We start from the raw sequence: 23,070 nt of genomic DNA, 5'->3' as shown, positions 1-23,070 counted from the left end.
GCTTGGAGAGAGTTTGGGAGCCTTCCGGGCCAGAATCCATAGAAAAAAATATAATTGTCATTTCTCAGAAAACACAGAGGAAATTCCTAAAATTGTCACAGCCTTAACCTGATTTGGCAGAAGAAATCACGTCCACCAAGGGGTGGTCTAAGGGTGGCCACCTTCACCAAAGGCTTGGGGAGCCAGTCTCCCTCTGCTGGTTATGGCCCAGGAATGTAGGAGTCTCTAAATTCCTAAGCCACCTGCCAGCTTTATGCTAGCGTTTCAGGACCACTTCTTACTATGAGAGTGACTGCTTTATTAATGATGAATCAGTTCAACAGACATGATGAAGGACCCATGCCCTGCCCTTAGGATTTACATTTTCCTGTAGACCAGAAGTCTGTGGATCAGTGCCAGGGAAAAAATTACCTGGAGAATTTGTTTTTAAAAAAGAGAGAACAAGAGAGATTCTTGGAGCTCCAACCTTGAGGTTCTGATTCATTCGGTCTGGGGGGTGGTATGGTCCAGAAATCAGCATTTTTAACAAATGCTGCAGAAGAATCTGATACATAGTCAGGTTTTAGAACTAGTCTTCAGAACAGTAATTGCCAAACTGAATTCCCATCAAGAGACACATAGCAGGGGCTGCTCAATCTTATGACACTCTGAAGGATACAGCCTTGGTAATGTGCAAGTCTTACCATGCCAGCTCTAACTGAACCCGTAAGCTCCCATTGAGATAATACATTACAGTGTACATGAGAATGGTTTTAACTAGGAAGGGCCTTAAATTGACTCTAATAAATTTATTTTAAAGTCAACTATTGTTAGTAACAAGTCACTTGTGAATGTGTTGATAGCAACACATCAATATCATAGCCCTTCCACAGTGGGGTTTGAAGACACAGCATCAGTCACCTCTTCTGGAAGCAATGGGAGTTTTTGGGGTAGAAATCCTCAAGGTCTGGGAGATGATTGTCCTTGCCTTGGGTGGGGAGGTAGTTTATCTTAATTTCTTCTGGTTGGGATGTAACTTTCCTTTCTCACACTCATCACTTTTGAGTCTCTATTAATGCATCACTAAAATATTCATTTGGATTACAGAAATTTACTCCCGAGTGGTTCTCCTTCCACATTCCCATGTCCTGCAGGACCAGAATGGATCTATTCATCTCAGCACCTGTGCTGCACAAAAAAAATGTTTGGTGGACTGGACTTTTGGATGCCTCCTATCTCTTTCATTTCCACTTAGTCTCTCATGGGATTGCAATGGTTTTTATTTTCCCAACATTTTATTTTGAAAAATTTTAAAAGGAAAAGTTGACTCACCACCCAGATTATATAATTGTTATATATAATCTGTTTTATCACATATTTCTTCATCTATCAATCCATCTTATTTCTGATGCATTTCAAAGTAAGTTGTAGATACCATTACATACTGCCTCTAAACACTTCAGTATGCACATCAACTAGAATACAAAATTTGTCTATGGGAACTTTTTAAGGTAAAATTTACATACAGTGAACTGCAGTAACCTTAAATGTACCATTTGCTGAATGTTGACAAACACAAACCTCCATATGATCCACACACCTACAGAGATATAGAACATAGAAAATTCCCTCAAGCCTCTTCCCAGGCAATTCCCACCTCCATCCTTCAGAGACAACAATGCTCTTATTTTTTTCCACCATAGTTAATTTGACCTGTTCTAGAGCTATAATTCCATATAAATGGAATTATACAGTATTACTTTTTTGTGCAACACAGATAAGACAAAATGTAATCTGGCTTCCAGAAAATTGGTATATTTTATCACTCTTAGGAAACCATTAGGCAATACTGGGCCAAGCAATCTCAAGCCCAGCTCAGAGATTTTAGTGGTTAGTTCCAACCCAGTATCAAAAAGCTCCTAGTTCTGGTCCCTCCTTACATCAATCTCCTCCTAGTTCTGGTCCCTCCTCACATCATAACTTGCATCGCATAATATGCAATGCAGAAAAGAACAGAGATGAAAGCTTTAAAAAAAAATTTCCACCACCTAGAAATAACCATTAACATTAGGTAGAAAATCACCCTAGGCATATTTCCATGAGAGAAAGATGGGTAGGATGAGGGACATATATGTGATACAATCAAATCCTACACCCACCAGGTGGGTGACCCACAAACTGGAAAATAATTATATAACAGTTTTTCCCATAGGAGTGAGAGTTCTGAGCCTCATGTCAGCCTTCCCAGTCTGGGAGGAGGAGCCCCCAAAGCATTTGGCTTTGAGGGCCAGTGGGGCTTGATCACAGGAACTCCACTGGACTGGGGGAAACAGAAGCACCACTCTTGGAGGGCATACACAAGTTCTAGTGCCCATCAGGACCCAGGGGAAAAGAAGTGACTTCATAGGAGCCTGGGCCAGACCTACCTGCTCGTCTTGGAGGGTCACCTGGGGAGATGGGGGGCAACTGTGGTTCACGGCGGGGACAAGGACACTGTTGGCAGAGGTACTGGGGAGTACTCATTGGCATGAGCTGTCCTGGAGGCTGCCATTTTGACAAGGTCAAATGCACAAACATTTGCATTATAGGGGTTCCAGAAGAAGAGGGAGAGAAAGGGCCTCAAAAAGTATTTGAAGAGATAATAGCTGAAAACTTCCCTAATGTGGGAAAGGAAACAGTCACCAAAGTTCAGGAAGCACAGAGCCTCATACAGAGTAAACCCAAGGAGGAACACACCAAGACAAATATTAATCAAATTGACAAAAATTAAAGACAAAGAGAAAATATTAAAAGCAACTAGGGAAAAGCAACATATAGCATACAAGGGAATTCCCAGAAGGTTATCAGCTGATTTTTCAGCAGAAACTCTGCAGGCCAGAAGGGAGTGACATGATAAATTCAAAGTTATGAAAGGGAAAAACCTACAACTAAGAATACTCTACCCAGCAAAGGCTCTCATTCAGATTCAAAGGAGAAATCAAAAGCTTTAGAGACAAGCAAAAGCTAAGAGAATTTAGCACCACCAAACCAGCTTTACAACAAATGCTAAAGGAACTTCTCTAAGTAAAGGGGTTGGGGGGAGAGGCCACAACTAGAAATAAGAAAATCACAAATGGGAAAGCCCACTGGTAAAGGCAAACATACCATAAAAGCAGGAAATCATCCACACACAAATATGATATCAAAACCAGCAACCATGATGAGAGGAGAGTACAAAGGTAGGAAATGGGAATTGCATTTGAAATTAAGAGACTATCAACTTAAACAACCTTGTACATATATAGACTGCTTTATCAAAACCTCATGGGAAATACAAACCAAAAAACTACAATAGCTACACATACAAAAAAAAAAAAAGCAACCCAAACACAACACTAAAGATGGTCATCAAACCATAAGAGAACAAAAGAGGAAGGGAAGAAAAAAGACCTACAAAAACAAACCCAAACAATTAATAAAATGGCAATAAGAACATACATATCAGTAATTACCTTAAATGTAAATGGATTAAATGCTCCAACCAAAAGACACAGACTGGCTGAATGGAGACAAAAACAAGACCCGTATATATGCTATCTACCAGAGACCCACTTCAAATCTAGGCACACATATAGAATGAAAGTGATAGGATGGAAAAAGGTATTCCATGCAAATGGAAATCAAAAGAAAGCTAGAGTAGCAATACTCGTATCAGAAAAAACAGACTTTAAAATAAAGAGTGATACAAGAGACAAGGAAGGACACTACATAATGATCAAGGGATCAATCCAAGAAGATATAACAATTATAAATATATATGCACCCAACATAGGAGCACCTCAGTACATAAGGCAAATGCTAACAGCTATAAAAGAGGAAATCGACAGTAACACAATAATTGTGGGGGACTTTAACAACCTACTTTCATCAATGGACAGATCACCCAGACAGAAAATCAATAAGGAAAAAAGTCCTTAAATGACACATTAGACCAGATGAACTTAATTGATATCTATAGCACATTCCATCCGAAAGCAGCAGAATACACATTCTTTTCAAATGCACATGGAACATTCTTCAGGATAGATCACATCTTGGGCCATAAATCAAGCCTCAGTAAATTTAAGAAAATTGAAATCACATCAAACATCTTTTCTGACCACAACATATGAGATTGAAATCAACTACAAGAAAAAAACTGCAAAAAATACAAACAAGGGAGGCTAAACAATATGCTATTAAACAACTAATGGATCACTGAAGAAATCAAAGAGGAAATCAAAAAAATACCTAAAGACAAATGAAAAGAAAAACACGACTATCCAAAACCTATGAGATGCAGCGAAAGCAGTTTTAAGAGGGAAGTTTATAGCAATACACGTGCTAGCAAGGATACAGAATCACTGAAATTCTCAAACACTGCTGGTATAAATGCAAAATGGTACTGGTACTTTGGAAAAGTTTGGCAGATTCTTTAAAAAGTAAACATATGTTTACAAGATCCAGCATTCCCATTCCTACATATTTACCCAAGAGACATGAAAAGTTAATGTTCACACAAAAACCTACATGCAAATATTTACAGCACCTTTATTCATAATCACCAAAAACTGGCAAATATCCCTCAACTGGGGAATGGATAAACAAAATGTGGTACGTACATTCCATACAATGGAATACTACACAGAAATAAAAAGAAACAAACTACCGATACACACAACATAAATGAATCTCAAATGCATTATTAAGGAAGCCAGGCTCAAAAATCTACAAACTGTATGATTCCATTTATGAAGGCAAACTATGCGGGCAACAAATAGATCAGTGGTTGCCAGGAGCTGGCACACTGGTTGGGTGGGAGAGGACTATAAAGAGGCAGCACAAGGGAATTTTTGTGGTGGTGTAACTTTTCTAATCTTTGATTGAGATGGTCATTAAATGCATTCATCAAAACTCATAAAACTATACACTAAAAGGGGTGAATTTTGCTGAAAAAAAAAGGGCAGTTCATAAAAGAAGAACATGTCATATGGAAGAAACTTTAGAATAACCCACTCAACTGATAAGAGGAAAAACTCAGGAAGGGTAAGTGATTAACAGTTTTATCTAAGGTAGTAGGAGTAGTGAGATGAGAACCAAAGTCTCTTGACCTGTCCAGGATCCTTTCTACTACAGCAATATTTTCCAATGCTGTTTTACCTTGACCCCCAGTAAGAAATACACCATTACCACAAAGTTGGCAGCTTAAACCAACACGCATTTATTATCTTACAGTTCTGCAGGTTAGAAGTCTGGCACAGTGTGACCAGATTATCTGCTCAGGGTCCCACTAGGCCAAAGTGAAGGTGTCAGGTGGCCTGGGCTTTTACTGGAGGCTCTAAGGGACAACCCATTTATAAGACCAGGCAAGTTACCAGCAGAATTCAGTTTAATGCAGTTATGGGACTGAGGTCATTTCCTTGCTGGCTGTCAGCCAGCGGTTGTTCTCATCTTCTAAAGGCTGCCACATTCCTTGGCTCATGACCCTCTCCATCTTCAAAGCCAGCAACAATAGATCATGTCCTTTTCATGTTTTGAATCTTTCTGATGTCCTCTTCTGCCACTTCTCTATAACTTCTACCCTCAGCCAGGAGAAAGCTCTGCTTTTAAGAGTTCATGTGATTACTTTGGGGCTGGCCAGATAATCCAGGATAATCTATTTTAAAGTCTACTGATTAGTAACCTTAATTACATATGCAACATTCCCTCTTGCCATGTAACATATTCACAAGCATGACACCAGGGGCAAAGGTCATGGGGGCCAAAACTGTGCCCCCCACATATTTTCCACATTGATGTAGTATACACACATACAAATGAAACAAATTTACCTTTCACTCAGTTAACACTCCACTGCTTTTAATATATTATTTTAAAATGACAGTGGCAACATAGTACATTGATTTCATGTCCTATTAATGGGCTGCAACCTCTAAGTTTATCTTGAAAAAAGGCCTGCATTCCCTTTTAAATTCCAATCTGCAATAATACAAGGCCCATGGAAGGGACTCAGGGGCCTGTGTAACCCCTGAAATTATATGCAAAGTTCTGGTACTAACTAATCATAAAAAAAAGACAAACCCATATCGGGGACAGTCTGCTGGATACCTCCCCAGTGCTACTGAAGGCTATCATGGTCATGAAAAGAGAAAACAGACCAGAGGAGACTGGGAGACAAGACAAGTAAATGCAATGTACTGGACTGGATCTTAGAACAGAAAAAGGATATTAATGGGAAAACTGGAGAAATCCAAAAAGTCTGGAGTTTAGTTAATAGTGATATAAATGTCAGTTTCTTAGGTTTGACAAATGTACCTGGCAATGTAAGATGTTAACAACGGGGAACTAGGTGAGGAGTATACAAGAACTCTGTACTATCTTTGCAGCTTTTCTGTAAATCAGTATTATTCTAAAAGAAAATTTACTTACAAAACATTACAAATTTTCTAAAAGAAAATTTACTTATAAAACATTACTTATAAAACATTACTTACAAAACATCTGCACATCCTTCTAGGGAGATTTATAGACTTTATACCTTCTATTCATGATCCAAAAATATTTAAGTCCCACTGTCCAAGGCTTCCTGCCGCTTTCCTTAACCACTACTTTCTATGTACTCTGCCTCCTTCCTCCTATGTCACCCACACCTTCTCTCAAAAAACAAGATTTAACTAGGGCCTGGGGAAGGGAAGAATGGGGAATTATTTTCTAATGGGTTCAGTTTCAGTGTGGGAAGATGAAAAATGTTCTGGAGATGGATGATGGTGATAACAATGGGAATAAATGCCACAGAACTGTACACTTAAAAGTGGTTAAAATGATACATTTTATGTTATGTACATTTTACAATTTTAAAAATAAAGGAATGGGTACTGATACATGCTATAACATAAACCTTACAAAACATTATCTTAAGTGAAAGAAGGCAGACACGAAATATCACCTATTATATAATTCCCTTAACAATGCTCTAAAATTGACTATAGCAACAGTTTTACATATCTGTGAATATATTAAAAACTACTGAAATGTACACTTTAAATGGGTAAATTGTATGGTAGGTGAATTATATCTCAATAAAGCTGAAATATTTTAACTGGTTTTAAATCTAGGATCACATGTATTTGACCTCTGAAGACCTTAAGTGATACCCTATAAATTCTAGAGCCACACTCTGCTGATATAATAAAAAAACAAACAAATAAATCAAAGACTGGGGTTTACAATGGCTAGCAGGGAAGATCAGAAAAATCTGTGGCTAGGCATGGTGGCTCTCCAGTCATGAGGCAAGAACAAAGGCAAGATTATAAAACACACTAGGTTGAGGCTGATCAGAAACTTTTATTTGGTCCTTATCATTTATTAAGCAACCTAAAAAATCATTTTCTATATCTCTACCACAAGCAGTAGCAGCTGCATCCAAGCCAGAAATGGAAGACACAAGTAGTGGAAGACCTTATAAAGAAAAGCTAACAGGTGAGATCTCTGCTTATCCAGGCTTAGGTGAAGGTAAAACAGGAAAAGTGTGTAAGTCCAGTATTCCAAAGACTCTTCTTCAAAGCTGAGACCTGCAGAGGGCCTAGCTGAAGGATGCAGGTACAGGCTCACAAAACTGCCCAGGCTCAGCAATCAATCCAAAGTACCTAAAAACACAAAGAGCAATGTTGAAAGCAAGGTGCCTCAAGAGCCGGATGAATGTAGCAAACTGGGCAAAGTTAAGTGGCAGCTGCTTTGGTACTGGCAGTTCTTCTAAGACCAAAATACTCATTTTGTGGAATATCCGTCCAAAAGATCCTTGGGGAAAAACATGTCATTACAGAGGCTGGGAAGTTGGGTCTGGAGAGTTCAATTTAGAGGTGGGAAAAAGGCTAAGAAATTGTGTTGGTTAATGAGCATCTGTGGAGACTACAACAAGGGGTGAGTGATACAAAATAAATAAGTTCTCTAAGCAGAGTTTATAATCTTTGAAAAAGTTCCAGGTCAAGATGGGAAACTGGGGACTTCCCTGGTGGCACAGTGGTTAAGAATCCTCCTGCCATTGTAGGGAACATGGGTTCGATCCCTGGTCTGGGAAGATCCCACATGCCACGGAGCCAATAAGCCTGTGTGCCACAGCTACTGAGCCTGCACTCTAGAACCTGTGAACCACAACTACTGAGCCCACATGCTGCAACTACTGAAGTCCACATGCCTACAGCCCATGCTCCGCAACAAGACAAGCCACTACCATGAGAAGCCTGCACACTGCAACGAAGAGTAGCCTACACTCGCCACAACTAGAGAAAGCCCACACGCAGCAATGAAGACCCAATGCAGCCAAAAATAAAATTTTTTTTTAATTTTAAAAAAAGATGGGAAACTGGACCCTCAAGTTTGTATGCCCTCCCATGCAAGATTCCACTTGAAAGGAAAAAAATCTTTTAACAGGTATATAAATCTACAACAAAGAGATTTGGTTGAAACAAAAAACTGACTGACAGAAATCTGACTGAAGTGTGTTTATAAACAGGGCAGAGGAAAATAAGCCTACAATAAACACAGAGGGAGGTGCGGCAGAGGTGGGAACCCATCTAACTAGAAAACTCCTGGGGAGGATCTAGACTGACACCAAAAATGAGAGAAAGAGATGCAAGGCTAACATGGGTAATGACTTGAGGGTCTATATGAGAAACAGTTGACCCCATCTCCCCACAACCCTCCCTGTGTGCAGCACTACCAGAAAACAAGCATTTAAACTAAATCTAACTTGAAAAAAAATCAGCAGGCTCTCTTCTAAAGAACTAAATGAATTATCTGGAGAGCTAGAGCAGCTTCTGAAAATTCCAGCTTCCCACAGTCAAGTTTTCTGCAATTCTGGCCTTTGGAGGCCCCCAACATAACACCTGGTCCCACCCACTACCCACACTAAAGTAAAACTGCAAGGCAAAATCCACCCTCCATACACATACATACACAGGTTCCAAAGAGCCTTCTTATTCCCTCATTCTAAAATAGAATAAAAATTACAAGGCATTTGAAGAAAGCCTATCCAGTAAAAGGAAAGATTCGAAAGAATAATTCAGGGAAAAGAACACATAAGAAAAGAACAAAACAAAGCAAAAAACCTCAAAATATTTTTTAATAGCCTCTGCTTTTGATAATGGGAAATTTCTGCTGATACCAACTGATACAGCTGATTAAACTATTTTTAAAAAGAAAATCCTTCAGGCATTAAACAGGCCTCAAGAAAAGGCAAACCGAAAATCTAGAGAAGGCAAAAACACAAAGAAAACCCAGCCTCCAAAACTGCTTTTACCTCAGGGGAATCTGCCAATCCAAAAGAGAGCTGAGAAACTTTTGCGATTTTGGCTGAGCAAATGAAGGGTCAAATCTGAGAATCTGCCCAAGTGGAAAGGTTTAATAATTGCCCCCTTTCTAAAAGATGGATTCCCAAAAGGCTACACCCTCAGAGTAAGGCTGAACTAGAATTAAATCAGTCCCCTCACAGACCTGCCATCACAGTTTATATCACCACCGTGATCAAGGAATCCTCAAGTCTTAGATTCAAAAAGGAGGTTCTGCACTGATACATGCCCCTAGGTGTCTTGCAGAAGCAAATGAAAATCTTTGAAGAAAGGTCTCATTATACTGGCCTCAAATAATTATCCAACAAATAATTTTTTCAAATATTAATACAATGACAAATATACCAAGATAACTAGGCAAATAGAAAAAGACCATGAGACAGTACCAAAAGAAACAATAGACAGAAAAGTAAATAAATAAGCCAGGCTTAAAAGGCTTTGGATATTAGATTGGACAAGACTATAAACAATTGTACACACTATGTTTAGTGAAATAGAAGACAAGCTTCAAAACATCTGCAGCAAATACAAAGTGACAAAATAGATTTGAAAAATAACTAAATGGAATTTGCAGAAAATGAAAAATACAAAAACAAGAACTGAAACTAATAAATCAACAGGAAAGTTTAAAGGAGACAAGATGACTGAACAGAGAATTAATAAACTGGAAGGTCAGAAAAATTACATAGAATAATACATCATGAAGAGGCAAAATGATGGTTGACTTTTTGCATACGTTTAATGTGAATCCCAGAGAGAAAGGAGAAAGAACAAGAGAAAGGAGAGCGAAAGAGACTTCTCCAGGACAGATGAAAGACATCAATCCATAAATTTAAAAAGCCTAAGCAGACTACATAAAAGGAAATTATACCTAGATAACGAGTGAAACTACAGAAAAAGTAAAGAGAAAATCTTCAAAGCAGACAGAAAAAAAGGGACAAATTTGCTTCAACAGAGAGAAGAATGATTGTTTCAAGCTGCTAAAACAAAGTTCCACCTAGAATTTTATATTCAGCAAAATATCTTTCAATAAAGAAAGTAAATCAGTGAGCCAGAGCAGGTAGAGAAAAAAAGTAAAATAAAGGCTTTTTTATACCAAAAAAGAAAAGCAGAGTTTGCTACCATCAGACCCTTTAGGATTTACTTCAGAAAGAAAGAAATGATCACAAATGGAGGAGCAGAAATATAAAAAGGAAAGATGACCAAAGACAGTATAAATATATGGATAAATTTATATATCATTGCCTGTATAATATAGCAATAATATAATATAGCCTTATGTGAATTGACAAAGACAACACAAAATAGGTGACAATACCAGCATAAGTGGGGGATGAGGGACTTGTAAATTGAGCTAATGGATTCTAAGATCCCATTTTGTTGAGGATAAAGGGAAAGGTACTAACACTACGCTCTGATAAATTAAGGATGCATGTAGTAACTGGTAGGGTAGCAAAAAAAAAGAGTATACAACTTCCAAATTGATAGAGGGAAAACTGAATAAATTATACTCAAAAAAAGGTAAAAAATGGAAAGAAAAAATAAAACATAAATTAAGAAAGATAGAAAGCATAAAATAAGATGGTACTTCTAACCCATATATATCATTAACTACATTAAATTAAATGCCCCACTTAAAGACAAAGAATATAAGCCTTAAAATAATTCACATCACACACATCAAAAATACATCCACATGTGGAGGAATTCTCACTGAAAACTACCTGGAGACTGGCAGAACTCCTGTACAACCAAAGCTGTAAGAAAGATCCACACAGAGTCAGGTAGGAAGGGAAGAGAAGTGGTCAGCTCAGGACAGGCTTGGAGATCCTCCATGGGTAGTGAGCAGTTTGAATCACAACATGGGCACCCCAGCTCTGGGGTCCAACACAAGGAGGACGAGTCCTCTTAGCTGGTCTGAAATCCAGTGGGACTGACAGTGTGGCTGTAAGAAACCTAGACTCCACTTGTGAAGAGTCCACACACCTTGCTTACTCCCAAAACAAGGCAGAGGAAGCAGACTGAAACTGTGACCACCCAGTGCATGCCCCAGCCCACACCAAGCACCCCCTCCAGCCCCACTTACTCCACAGCACAGCTCCACACTAGGGCAAAGGCTGCCACAGCTGAGGAGAGCACACAGTTGTGAGGGACGGAGCCGGCTTGGATCTGGCACAACGTCTGAATAGAGCAAGGGAACCCATGACTGGTGGTCACGGGGCAGCAAATCAGAGTGGTCTGGAGTTCTGACTGGTGCTGGGACCACCCCAGCGCATACCCCAGTCCACGCCAAATGCCCACTCTGGTCCCTCTTGCTCCACAGCAGTTCCCCACTAGGGCAAAGGCTGCCACTGCAGAGGAAAGTGCACAACTGTGGAGGGCAGAGTAGGCTCAAACTTGGCACAGCACCCATTACTAGCATTCACAGGGGCAGCAGATCACAAGCAGTCTGTAGCTCTGACTGGTGCCAGGAACATCCAAGTGCAGGCACCAGCCTCCATTGGGTGCCCAATCCAGCCCCTCTGGTTCCAGCACTGCTCCCCTCGGAGCAAAGGTGCTGATGTGGGGAGGGGGGAAGAGCACACACTCAAAGTGAACAGAACCAACTCGGACCCTACTCTCAGGGTTTCTGCTCCAGCAATTTGGGACCTGACACCACTCCTGATAGGGCAGTGTTGGCAGCTGAGGAGTGGAGAAGACCCAGCTTGCACCTGCCTCTGGCTCCAGCCCCTCCATGTCCAGCCCCACCTTCTACCAAGGTGATAGCTGCCAGCACACTCCGGGGTAAGATGTGATTTGTGTTCACTTCAGATCTAGCTCTCCCATCAAAGCCACTGAGCATACACAGACTATATAGAGATGCTTCCACACAAGCACACCCCTTCAAGACCAGGATGGGTAACTGTTTCACCTAATTTCACAGAGACAGAGAAAGTTAAGCAAAATGAGAAGACAAAGGAATTTCTTTAAAATGAAAGAACAAAGAAAAAACCCTGAAAAAACAACTAATGAAACAGAAATAAGTAATTTACCAGATAAAAAGTTCAAAGCATTAGTAACAAGAATGCTAACTGAACAGATGATAGTGAAAATTTTTACGAGGAACTAGAAAGTATAATAAAGAACTAGTCAGAACTGAAATGAAAAACACCCCAGAAGGAATTAACAGAAGACTAGGTAACACAAAAGAATGCAAAAATGATCTGAAGATAGAATAACGGAAATCACCCAATGAGAACAGCAAAAAGAAAAACATTAAAAAATGAATATAGTATAAGGGACCTCTGGGACAACATCAAGCATACCAACATTCAAACTATAGGGATCCCAGAAGAAAAGAGAGAGAGAGGGATCAAAAATGTATTTGATGAAATTATGGCTGAATACTTCCTGATCCTGAAGAAGGAAACATATCCAGATAAATAAAGCAGAAATGCTAAAGAGTCTTCTTTACATGGAAAATAAAAGGCTATAACAGGAAGAAAGAATCTATAGGAAAGGAAAAATCCCATTTGTATAGGCAAATATATATTAAAAGGCTGTGGATCAACCTCTGAAATAAGCTAGTATGAAGATTAAAAGACAAAAACCAGAGAATTCCCTGGTGGTCCAGTGGTTAGTACTCAGCGCTTTCACTGCCATGGGCTCAGGTTTAATCCCTGGTCAGAGAACTAAGATCCCACAAGCCACATAGCACAGCCACAAAAAAAAAAGAAAAAGGATAAAAAATTGTAAAATCAACTATAACTACAATAACAGTTAAGGAATAAACATAAAAATGTAAAATATGACATCAAAACCATAAAACATAGGGGAATGGAGTGAAAAAATGTACATCTTTTAGAATGTGTTTGAACTTAAATGACTACCAGTTTAAAACATGTAGTTATATATAGGTCAACATATATGAACCCCATGGTAACCACAAATCAAAATCCTATAACAGATAAACAAAAACTAGAGAGAAAGGAACACAAGCATAGCACTAAACAGAATCACCAAAGCACAAGGGAAGAAACTAAAAGCAGAAGAACAGGAAAGAACTATATAAACCAGAAAACAATGAACAAAATGGCAGTAAGTATGTACCTATCAATAATGATCTTAAATGTCAATGGACTAAATGTTCCAACCGTAAGCACAGGGTGGCTGACTGGATGAAAAAACAATACCTATCTATTATGCTGCTTACAAGAGACCCACCTCAAAGATTCAGACATACACAGACTGAAAGTGTGAGGATGGAAAAAGATATTTCATGCATATGGAAATGACAAGAAAGCTGGGGTAGCAATAGTCCTCTCAGACAAAATAGCCTTTAAAACAAAGTCTATAACAAAAGACAAAGAAGGGCATTATATAATGATAAAGGGAACAATACAAAGACAGGATGTAACATTCAATAACATATGCACCAAATATAGGAGTACCTAGTATATAAAGCAAACAGTAACAGACATAAAGGGAGAAATTGAAAGTAATACAATAGTAGTAGGGGACTTTGACACCCCACTTACATCAATGGACAGATCATCCAGATACAAAGTCAATAAGGAAACTGTAGTCTTAAATGACATATTAGACCAGTTAACTTAAAAGATACCTACAGGATATTCCACCCAAAAACAACAGAATACACATTCTTTTCAAATGCACAAAGAATGTTCTCCAGGACAGATCACATGCCAGGTCACTAAACAAGTCTCAACAAATTTAAGAGGTCAGAAATTATATCAAGCATTTTTTTCCCACCACAATGGTGTGAAACCAGAAATCAATCACAGGAATAAAAATGGGGAAAACACAAACATGCGGAGACTAAACATATGCTACTAAAAAACCAATGGGTCACTGAAGAAATCCAAGAGAAAATCAGAAACTACCTCAAGACAAATAAAAATGGAAACACAACTTTCCAAAATCTATGGGATGCAGCAAAAGCAGTTCTAAGAGAAAAGTTTAGAGCAACAGAGGCCTACCTTGAAATATGAGAAAAATCTCAAACAACATAACCTACCACCGAAAAGAATTAGAAAAAAAAGGACAAAGCTGAAAGTCAGCAGAACAAAGGTAACAATAAAGATCAGAGAGGAAAAAAATGAAACAGAGAAACATAAAATGATAGAAAAGATCAATGAAACCAAGAGCTGGTTTTTTGAAAAGATAAAAAAAATTGAAAGTCTTTAGTCAACTCATCAAGAAAAAGAGGATCCAAATCAACAAAATAAGAGATACAAAAAAATCATAAGAGAATACTACCAACAGTTATATGCCAACAAATTGGGCAATCTAGAAGAAGTGGATACATTTCTAGAAACAGACAACATTCCAAGACTGAATGAGAAAGAAATAGATAATCTGAACAGCTAGACCACCAGTAGCGAAACTGAACTATTAATCAAAAAATGCCCAGCAAACAAAACTCCAGGACCAGATGGCTTCACAGAGAAATTCTACCACACGTATAAAGAAGAGCTAGTACCTATCCTTCTCAAACTATTCCAAAAACCTGGAGGATGAAACACTCCCAAATTCATTCTACAGTAAGACCACCATTACCCTGACACCAAAACCAGACAAAAAAACTACAAGAAAAAAAATTACAGGCCAATTATCACTGATGAATATAAATGCAACACCCGCAACAAAATACTAGCAACCAAATCCAACAATGTATTTTAAAAGGATCATACACCATGATCAAGTAGAATTTATTCCAGGGATGCAAGGATAGTTCAATATTCACAAATAAATCAATGTGATACACCACATTAACAAAAGGAAAGACAAAAACCACATGACCATCTTAACAGATGCAGAAAAAGCATTTAATAAAATCCTACACCCTTTTATGATAAAAACTCTCATCAATGTTGTTCCTACCAGACTGGCAAAAATCAAACCCTGATAATACCAAGTGTTGGTGAGAATGAGGAACAATGCGAACTGTCATACACTGCTGACAGAGATGTGAATCAGGTATACAGGATGTTTGGCAGTATCCACAAAAGATATACATATTCTATGCCATACTCATTTCATAAGGAAAGGCTTAGAAAAGAATACATATATACACATATCTAAACATATTTGCATTAAAATACCCAGAAGATTACACAAGAGACTAATAACCGCTACCTGAAGGGAGGGGACTTATATAAGGGATTAAAGGACAGAGAGGGTAGAGGAAGATTGTTCATAATACCGTTTTTCAACTTCTACACTCAACCTATATAGCAGGGAAGATCTAATTATGATAAGGAGGTATGTTTTCAGCCTTGACACAAAGTGAGAGCTAGAAGTGAGCTAAAAATGGGAAAGGAAGGAATAAGAGAACTAACAGTCATACCTTACAAAGTGAGGAGTCAACAAAAAAAAAATACATATTTTAGTATGTTATATAAATTATAAAGGTAACAGAGGACCTAAAAATGATAAAACTACCAAAAATCAGAAAGGAGGGAAGGGACTGATAGGGTAGTATAGGTTAGCCAAACCTTCATTTATCATAGCAGGAAGTCAAAAGATAAGATCTACAGTTGATAAATCAACAACAAAGCATATTATTCAGAAATATAAGAAGCCATCTGAAAAGCTAAAAACAGAAATAATAAAAGGATGAGGGCCATTTCATTATAAGTCATTAGGTAACTATTTCACTTTTAAACAGAAATATATACTGACTCAATTAAAAAGAAAAAAAATTTCACTTAGAACACACATCTAAGGACATAACATTTATTTTACCAGGTACAAAATAATATAATACTGACTAAATCCAAGGGGGCTAAAATGACCAAAATTCAGATCTACTAATGTAGGATAGAGCAGAGGTATTCAACTACTCAGATTATTGAATCCAAAGATGAAAATGAACACATCCACCACTCATTAAATGGCCATTTATTAAAAATCCAAGCCAAGCACTACGCATGGTATAGGCTAAAGTGGAAAACTTTGTTAAGTTCTCTCCACTTCTATTCCTAGCACCCTCCAATTTATCATCCTGGCACAAGAGGTTGGCAGTTTTATGTCCTTAAATAGAAATTTGATCACATCGCTCATCTCTTTGAAAAGATGGTAATTAAAAATAAACAGGTAGAAGTGCTCACTTCAGCAGTACACTTACTAAAATTGTAACGATACAGGGAAGGTTAGCATGGTCCCTGTGCAAGGATGACACACAAATTCATGAAGTATTCCATATTTAAAAATAAAATAAAATAAAAATACACAAGTAGAGTTAGGCTCCAAACATTTTTGATTGAGGAACTGATAGGATGTCAGTCACAAGAAATTGTCCGCCTTAGGTAGGCAGCTAAGTTATTTTTAAGAAAAATGAGTAATCAGAAAAGAGACTTAAAAAAGATCTACAAATTAAGAGAATACTCAATAATCTAGGCTCAAAGCTAGCCATGGGAATATATCTTAAAAGACATTTAAAAGAATATATCAAGAGGGCCAGGGGCCTAGGTTGATTACAGATGCAGAACAAAGGAGTAAAATAGTGAAATAAATAATTCAAGAAAAGATTTCTGAAAATAATGAGCCTTCAGGGAGGTAGTTGAGAACATCCTGGTGTGATAAAGGTGAGAATGAACTGAAGGTGCATGCTTTCGCAAAGCTCTTCAATCAGAATATATGTAGGGAATAGTAAGCTGATCAGATTTAGGAATTAAGTAGGAGAGAGAGCTCTAAGAGAAGTTAGTTAAAATGAGGTATCTCAAATATTTTCTATTTCAATGACAAGATTTAGTTAGTATACAAGAGTTAATCTAAAATTCCTAAGAATAGATACAGGCCCGAACAGAATCTCACTGAAGCAAAATAATCACTTTACACAGACTGCTGAAGAAGAAAAATGTTCTTTTTAAAGCAACCCTTTAAATGTTGGCAATCATTTCTGATCTCTAGCATTATGATGAGGGGTAAGATTTATATCTAAGAATGGAGATCAAAATAAGAATCAAACTTCTAAATCCACCTAACTACACTGGGGTCTTTATAGTCCCTCCCATTTTTTTATGGTTAAGCAGTTTTTCAGGAAGAAGTTCTAACTACCCAAGGGAATTTGAATTAGAATTTGTTTTTCCTATCTTAATAGGAAATAGAGAGAAAGAATTATTCCTACATGAACAAGGAAGAACCAGGCCATCAGTTTTATAAGGTTTTGAACACATATCGTTAGCATGGGAAAGACAGGTGGAAATGATTACCCCGTGATAGAGAACTCACCTTCCAGGAAAGCAAATTCATCCACAGCTTCTATTGCATTATCTGAAACACAAGGTAGAGGAACACCTGACTAACTCTGGTCATTTGGGCATCAACCTCTTACAAAAGCACAACCCACAGTGAAGGGCATGAGGCTTTATGCAAATTAGAGCATTTATAAAATTTGTCCCTTGCTATCTTGAGATCCATATCTACTCCACCACCAAATCTTACGTATCAGCTGTCTCTCTGAGAGTAAGAAAATAAGAAAAGCCTGGTTAAATACTGCTCACTGAGGGGAACATCTTTGCTCTTAAAGTCATCAGAGAACAGTTGCCTATACAGAAGGGAAAGCGAGATTATGGTATATGAAAGCTTACAGATGTTCTAGGGTTACCAGCTAAAAAGTAGGGTCAGAAATCAAACCTCTATTTTCTAGGTGAATAAAAACCAGTCAAGCCTGGTACCATATGGCAGAAGGTATAAAGGGGTCTAGTTAGCTTTGGCAACATCTAGACTCCTTCGGTTCTCTGCCCCAGCACCTCTCCAGCCAACCAAAGCAGATTTTCAAAAGGTAGGGTTTTCTGGCACTGTGGCAACCCAAGAGAAAACATCGTAGGAAGAGACCTGTGGCACCGCTCATCTTACAATGATGCCGTCTTAACCAGTGTAAGGGAAAACCTCGCCCAGCCCTCTCTTGTCTGCCCCCAGATCCAAGATACCACAGTGACACTCTACCCAAATCTCTCCTCTGAAGGGTTTTCCTCTTCCCCTGTTGAGCACAACAGTAGGCATCTTTTGCAATGGTTTCCACAAACAGTTCCTGTGAAGAAAAGAAGCAGAAAAAAAAAACAACAGTAAAAGTTATAATAAACAAACCAAAATTGAAAAAACAAAACAACCAAGCAGAGCTGTATGGATGAATTCTAGTACAATTCTTGCGTGTGCTTCTGTTGGCGGCGGGAGAACGGACAGGGGGGAAAGAGAGGTTCTCAGGGACGCTGAAGCTTCTCCTGGACTTTATAAAAGTCTAGTCCCCTTCCCCCTCCTGCAGTCGCCCATGACACATCCGTCCCTCCCTCACTTGTAGATCCACCACACTCATTTACTTGAGGCTCCTACAAGTTCAGTGTTGGACTGGAGATGCAAATTAAAGTCGTATCCAGGCCCTCATGAAGCGGTAGGTCTGTTAGCAAACCAGTACAACCACTTTATGTGACCCTTTTTCCGTCCTCCCTTCCTATACTCACACCTCAGAATCCGGCCCCAGCATCTCTCTCACCTCCCGGTGCTCAGCACACCCCGCCCCAGATCCTCTTCTGGCTCCCCGCGTTCCCCAAAACTGGCCCAAAGGCTCGCTAAGCCCCGCCCCTCGCCAGGCACCCCCGCCACCCCATTGTGCCCCGGCCGCACCGCGGCTCGTGCCAGAATGAAGATGGCTTCCTGTCCTGCTAGCGTCACGTCGGGGTCCGCCTTCACCAAGGCCTTCACTCGCGCCAGAGGCAGCCTCGAGAGACGAGCCCCGGGCGCACTTGTCGGGGCATGGGGCTGCGGAGCCGCTGCGTCCCCACCGGTGCCCTCCTCCTCCCGGAAAGCCCCGTTTCCAGCCGCCACAGCCGCCATCCGGTCACCGAGAGTGCTGCGCGCGGCCGCCGATTGTGTGCACGCAGGCGGTGCCGGCCCCCTTCTCGCGTGCGCTGGAAGCCACGCCCCCTACGGCGCGTGACTCCGCCCCTCACGCGGCGGGGCTACAGACTTTTTGCCACTCGCAGCGCTTCTGGGGGGCTTGGTGTCGTGTCTCGCCGTCACAGATGACTCTCACGCGCCATCCTGCCTAGTTGAGCCCTCTTTTGAGAAATTTGATTGTAAAAGTAAACACAGCAGTAATAGAAATATATACAGGAGAAACTTGAACAAGTTTACGGGCTACTGGAAGAGACAGTAAAATAAGAGCAATAAAAATGTAGGAGAGGGCTTCCCTGGTGGCGCAGTGGTTGAAAATCTGCCTGCCAATGCAGGGGACACGGGTTCGAGCCCTGGTCTGGGAAGATCCCACATGCCGCGGAGCAACTGGGCCCATGAGCCACAACTACTGCGCCTGCGTGTCTGGATCCTGTGCTCCGCAACAAGAGAGGCCGCGACAGTGAGAGGCCCGTGCACCGCGATGAAGAGTGGCCCCCGCTCACCGCAACTAGAGAAAGCCCTCACACAGAAACGAAGACCCAACACAGCCAAAAATAAATAAATAAATTATTTTTTTTTAAAAAATGTAGGAGGGAAAAGAAACAAGTTATGGACATCATTTCAACAATTCTTTCCTCTTTCTCGTGACAAAACCTCATCTATATCAGTTAGGGTCCAATTAGGAGAAAGAAACTGCACAGGGTTTGAGCAGGGAAAGTAATTTGAACAGGAATGTTTAATATAAAAATGCCTACCTTTACAGGGAATTGACTATTAAGGGGCAAAGAAAAGTCTAAAGAATAGAGGAATTGCATGTATGTTCCTGGGGCTGGGGTAGAAAACCCAAGGATGGAGTGAATATGGGAGAGCACCCCCTCACACCAGAGCTGAGATCAAGATCTTGTTGCAGAGGGCCAGCCACGACTCACTGAAGTGCCCTCAGGCAGGACTCATGGGCAATTCACTTCTCTGGGATGCTTTGGAAAGATGCCTAAGGAGAGGTGCTGCACACTGCTGGCCACTGTGCACTACAAAAACCTGCTCCCAAAACACACTGGGACCAGGAAATGCCCCTTTTGTCCTCCAGTGCACTCTACTGATACAGCATAACATCCTAACATCATAATCATCTGGCCGAGGAGAAACGTTCTGACATCACCAGCAAGCAATGAAGATGGACCTGGAGCTAAGAGACAATAGGCTGATAGCGGCACACCACACCAGGTTAAATCGAATCCTGTGCCTATACTACAGTGACACCCACACAGCTGTATGTGGATAGAGAGAACAACAAAAAATGTCAACAACAAAAACCAAACTGACTGGTCTTACCAGTCTTGTCCTCAGTCTCAAGTGAAAATGAAGGCAGCCAACAATCCCACCACATTCTGCTCACTTGCCCACTCACCAGATGATTATTTGACACCTTCTCCTCAATCCATTTGGCTCTCTCTGCTGATGATATCGGTTGCTATTTCACAGAGAAAATAGAAGCACTGAGAATGGAGCTTCCGCCAACTCTCATCACTACGCCTATACACCTAACAGTACCTACACCCAGGTGCTCTGCCTTCCCACCTGCCACTGGACTGAAATGTCAGTGCTCCTCTCCAAGGCCATCCCCTCCACGTTTGTCCATTAGATTCCTAACCCTTCTTACCTTCTCAAGGAAATCACTCTGGCATCTCTTTTCTTACTCTTGCTCTTGCTCCCTTGCTGTCTTTCTCTCCCTCTGCTGAACCATCCCTATCAGCATACATCTTTTTTTTTTTTTAGAACTTTGTATATACCCCTTTATTAGCTTCTGGCAATGGATGTTGCTGGGGAGAACTGTTAAATGAGCTTAATTTTTTTTTTTTGCCTTATAGAAGAAAAAATGTAGAAAGTACATTACATGTATTACATAACATTACATGTAATGTTATGTAATATATATTTTACATAATATTGTACATACGTGCATATACACATATACAGTAACACGTGGGTTTTGATATGTATGCATCAATTTTTGTTTGACTATTGTGTGTTTTTTCAGTATGCAGATTTACTTCATCATTTAAGGATTAATTTTTGTTTTTATGGTGGGTTTTTTTGTGGGTTTTTTGGTTTTTTTTTTCATTTATTTTATTTATTTATTTATTTATTTTATTTATTTGGTTGTGCCAGGTCTTAGTTGCAGCATGTGAACCCTTAGTTGCAGCATGTATGCAGGATGCAGTTCCCCGAACAGGGATCGAACCCGGGCCCCCTGCATTGGGAGCATGGAGTCCTAACCAATGCACCACGAGGGAAGTCCCTATGGTGTTTTGTTGTTTTTTTTTTTAATTTTATTTATTTATTTATTTATTTTTGGCTGTGTTGGGTCTTCGTTTCTGTGCGAGGGCTTTCTCTAGTTGCGGCGAGTGGGGGCCACTCTTCATCGCGGTGCGCGGGCCTCTCACTGTCGCGGCCTCTCCTGTTGTGGAGCATAGGCTCCAGACGCGCAGGCTCAGTAGTTGTGGCTCACGGGCCTTGTTGCTCCGTGGCATGTGGGATCTTCCCAGACCAGGGCTCGAACCTGTGTCCCCTGCATTGGCAGGCAGATTCTCAACCACTGTGCCACCAGGGAAGCCCCCTATGGTGTTTTTAATGGTTGAATATCTTTTCAGGGATACTAGTTATCACCAAGTTAGATCATCTTTGTCCTCCATGTTGATTGCCTTATAATTGTTTTGATTTTGTTCTTTTTTCATTCGTTGTGGTTACGTTAAGCCTTTGTTTCATGCCAGTAATTCATTTTATAGCTGTGTTTATCTGCTTTCTTTTGTTTCTAATTTACTTATCAGTTTTATAATAATGGCATCTCGGCTCTTAATTTGTTTCCATAGCTATATAAACAGCCACTTAGTCTCATTCTGGTTTTTCATCATTTGCCATCTGAGTTCTTGTTCTAAGTCTTATTAAAATTTTAAATCACATGAAGCACTTGTGGGCAATTTTCCTGTTTCATAGAGCATGTTTTCTTCCAGATGGGGTTCTTCAACTGTCTTTTGTATACCACCTTCCATTCTTTTAATATTTTACTGTAGCATATTTGTACATTTGCCATAATCTTTTGTTATTTTTTAAAATGTTGCCTGTACTTAATGGGAGAAGTTCTAGTTAGTCTTCTACTTGCTTGATATAACATGAATGAATTTTCCATGACTCCTTATAATCTATTTGTCCGTTTTGAGTAGTGGTGGGTCCAGTATTTTTTTTTATTTACATCTTTATTGGAGTATAATTGCTTTACATTGTTGTGTTAGTTGCTGCTGTATAACTCCCAGCTTACCCTTCTCCCTCCCCATGTCCTCAAGTCCATTCTCTATGTCTGTGTCTTTATTCCTGTCCTGCCCCTAGGTTCTTCAGAACCATTATTTTTTAAGATTCCATATATATATGTTAGCATATGGTGTTTGTTTTTCACTTTCTGACTTACTTCACTCTGTATGACAGAATCTAGGTCCATCCACCTCACTACAAATAACTCAATTTCGTTTCTTTTAATGTATATATGTGCCACATCTTCTTTATCCGTTCATCTGTCGATGGACACTTAGATTGCTTCCATGTCCTGGCTATTGTAAATAGAGCTGAAATGAACATTGTGGTACATGACTCCTTTCGAATTATGGTTTTCTCAGGGTATATGCCCAGAAGTGGGATTGCTGGGTCCTATGATAGTTCTATTTATAGTTTTTTAAGGAACCTCCATACTGTTCTCCATAGTGGCTGTATCAGTTTACATTCCCACCAACAGTGCAAGAGGGTTCCCTTTTCTCCACACCCTCAACAGCATTTATTG

General features: G+C 39.7%; 1 protein-coding gene and 1 non-coding gene across 11 annotated transcripts in view; one reads left to right on the top strand and one right to left on the bottom strand.

Moving 5' to 3' along the window:
* The window catches only part of POLE4 (DNA polymerase epsilon 4, accessory subunit), a 266,067-nt gene extending 246,791 nt beyond the window's left edge, over nucleotides 1–19,276 (bottom strand). For 7 of the 10 annotated variants that reach the window (XR_008618926.1, XR_008618927.1, XR_008618929.1 and 4 more), the window contains exons 1-3: nucleotides 18,972–19,270; nucleotides 18,297–18,381; nucleotides 17,580–17,621 (exon numbers count right to left, since the gene is read on the bottom strand). Coding sequence is in view for 3 of the 10 variants with exons in the window: in XM_055089292.1 (XP_054945267.1) it covers nucleotides 17,580–17,621; nucleotides 18,297–18,381; nucleotides 18,972–19,181 (337 nt within the window). In the remaining 7 variants the exon portion in view is untranslated. Of the gene's footprint in view, nucleotides 1–7,321; nucleotides 7,644–11,430; nucleotides 11,551–17,579; nucleotides 17,622–18,296; nucleotides 18,382–18,971 lie in introns of those variants that run through there. The other 3 variants (XM_028497084.2, XM_007119421.4, XR_008618925.1) reach the window with 3 other exon arrangements.
* Nucleotides 16,449–16,555, top strand: LOC112067529 (U6 spliceosomal RNA). Its single transcript, XR_002893324.1, has one exon. It is a non-coding gene; the product is annotated as a U6 spliceosomal RNA (small nuclear RNA).
* Nucleotides 19,277–23,070: the final 3,794 nt, after the last annotated feature.

Source organism: Physeter macrocephalus, chromosome 12 (assembly GCF_002837175.3).
Source record: "Physeter macrocephalus isolate SW-GA chromosome 12, ASM283717v5, whole genome shotgun sequence".
NCBI classification, from domain to species: Eukaryota; Metazoa; Chordata; class Mammalia; order Artiodactyla; family Physeteridae; genus Physeter; species Physeter macrocephalus.
The sequence above is the reverse complement of the archived record's forward strand: the minus strand, read 5'-3'. Positions and strand labels throughout refer to the sequence as shown.